This window comes from Sphaeroforma arctica (assembly GCF_001186125.1).
Source record: "Sphaeroforma arctica JP610 unplaced genomic scaffold supercont1.5706, whole genome shotgun sequence".
In the NCBI taxonomy this organism is placed as follows: Eukaryota; class Ichthyosporea; order Ichthyophonida; genus Sphaeroforma; species Sphaeroforma arctica.
Genome location: NW_014034852.1, coordinates 1 through 1,875, shown reverse-complemented (window position 1 = coordinate 1,875; position 1,875 = coordinate 1). Strand labels below are relative to the sequence as shown.

The following is a 1,875-nucleotide window of genomic DNA, read 5'->3' as shown; positions in this document are numbered from 1 at the left end:
GCTCTAAATCTTCACAGCAATCACACAATGAGACTATGCACGGCAAGAACAACATGGATATTGTTCATTTTTAGATGCTATACTGGCCGCAAAGCTAGACATCTATATCTTGTCTATATCAGTGAGATTGGTCAACCCGTCGTACACTCTGATTCTGCATGTGGTGTACGCAGCGACTCTAGTGAACGAATTTGGGATGATGCACGTGCCAAATACGTCATACACGCCATGTGCACAGGCTTAGGTATTATTTACATTCGCAGGATCCCACTCACACTCGCATCGTAAATTGAACAGTACGTTCCTTATAACCATGTTACCCTCGCTCAACCATCAAAGCAGCGGATTCTGATCGGGCATCTTATAATAGTCTATATAGTACCTGCGTGTCCTTCACATGACAATAACTACACACCCGCACTTGTGGCATTAATTATCTTAAAGACATGCACACAACCCGATTTAAAGAAGCCGTATTTACATCACAGCACATCGTGCTGCGAACTGTGAACTCCTTCTATCCATAGTAACCTCCCTGCACTAGTGAAGTGATACATAGAGCCCAACTCTCGCAACTCATTGGAGTATACTATACGTTGGCAACCTCTAACAGCGAACGTGACAGTAACTGCACGCTTGTACTCATAGGACAATCTGACAGATAGTAGATACATACGCAGGATATCGCACTAAACTTACTAGAATAGTAAAGCAACCACATCGTACTTTCAGCAGCGATACCTTTCTGCCCACAACGCCCTCCCGGCCTCTTCAGGTGGCGTATTCGAAGTCGGTAACCTCTGGTAATACATGGGATAGCACATGGTTGATCCCACTAATACGACGAACCGAGATATATAGTAAACAGATACACAGGATATCACTCCAGACCTACCAAATTAGTAAAGCAACCGCATCGTGCTTCTAGCAGCGACACCCTTCTGCCCATAGTGCCCTCTCGGCCCCTCCATGTGGTGTACTCGGAGTTGGCCACCTCTAACAGTGCACGCGACAGCAACTGCACGCCCACACTTGTGCGACACTCTAGCATAGCCAAAAACGATGCCACTGCCAGTGCGTCGACTATTAGCGCCGAGCTCATGGGAAAGATATTCCCAGGCTGTGATGGTTACAAATAGGGTAGACAACGGTAGTATATGAATCGTATGCAGAGAGATATGAATTGGAAAGCGCGGCGCTCACGAATGAGTCATTCCCAGATCGCAAAAGACACAAATGTGTGTATATGTGTACGCAATGCGCCGTTAAACATACCCTAGCCTTCACAGTGCGACCGTCGTCATCGAGCTTCACTTTCCGACGGTCATCGCTTTGAACTTCCCCAAAGGCCACACCTGAGTGTATGGAGATATACAGATCAAATAATTAGTATATTGAAAATCATTAGGATGATTCGAATAATGAAGATTGTGAAAACCGTCTTGGTTGTGACATGACGTGACAGAGATCCACATGAAAAAAACCTACAAATTGAACGATATCTACGACGAAAAAATGGAACGGCTATGTTCTGAGTTGGCAGAGTGATCGCTAAATGATGGGGCTACACATACTAAGACCATACATTGACCAAAACCGTCATACTGAATATTACAGAAGAACTTCTGGGAGAAAGATGACTATACGGCACGAAGTGTCAAATAAAAGCCAGCCGAATGCCAGCACAGCGGCAGTAATATACAATTGTGGGCTCAGTGATAGGGCAAGCTTATAAAATACATGCATGCGTAATATATATATATATATATATATAACATACATATTTGCATGCATGCATGCATACATACATACATACATACATACATACATACATACATACATACATTCATACATACATATATATATATGTGTGTA

At 43.5% G+C, this 1,875-nt stretch overlaps 1 protein-coding gene across 1 annotated transcript; it reads right to left on the bottom strand.

Moving 5' to 3' along the window:
* Window positions 1-895: 895 nt before the first annotated feature.
* On the bottom strand, window positions 896-1,355 carry SARC_15165 (hypothetical protein; the record flags this gene model as incomplete). Its single annotated transcript, XM_014290710.1, has 2 exons — window positions 896-1,120; window positions 1,276-1,355. Coding segments are annotated over 2 exons (305 nt in total), but the record flags the coding sequence as incomplete, so codon positions are not given.
* Window positions 1,356-1,875: the final 520 nt, after the last annotated feature.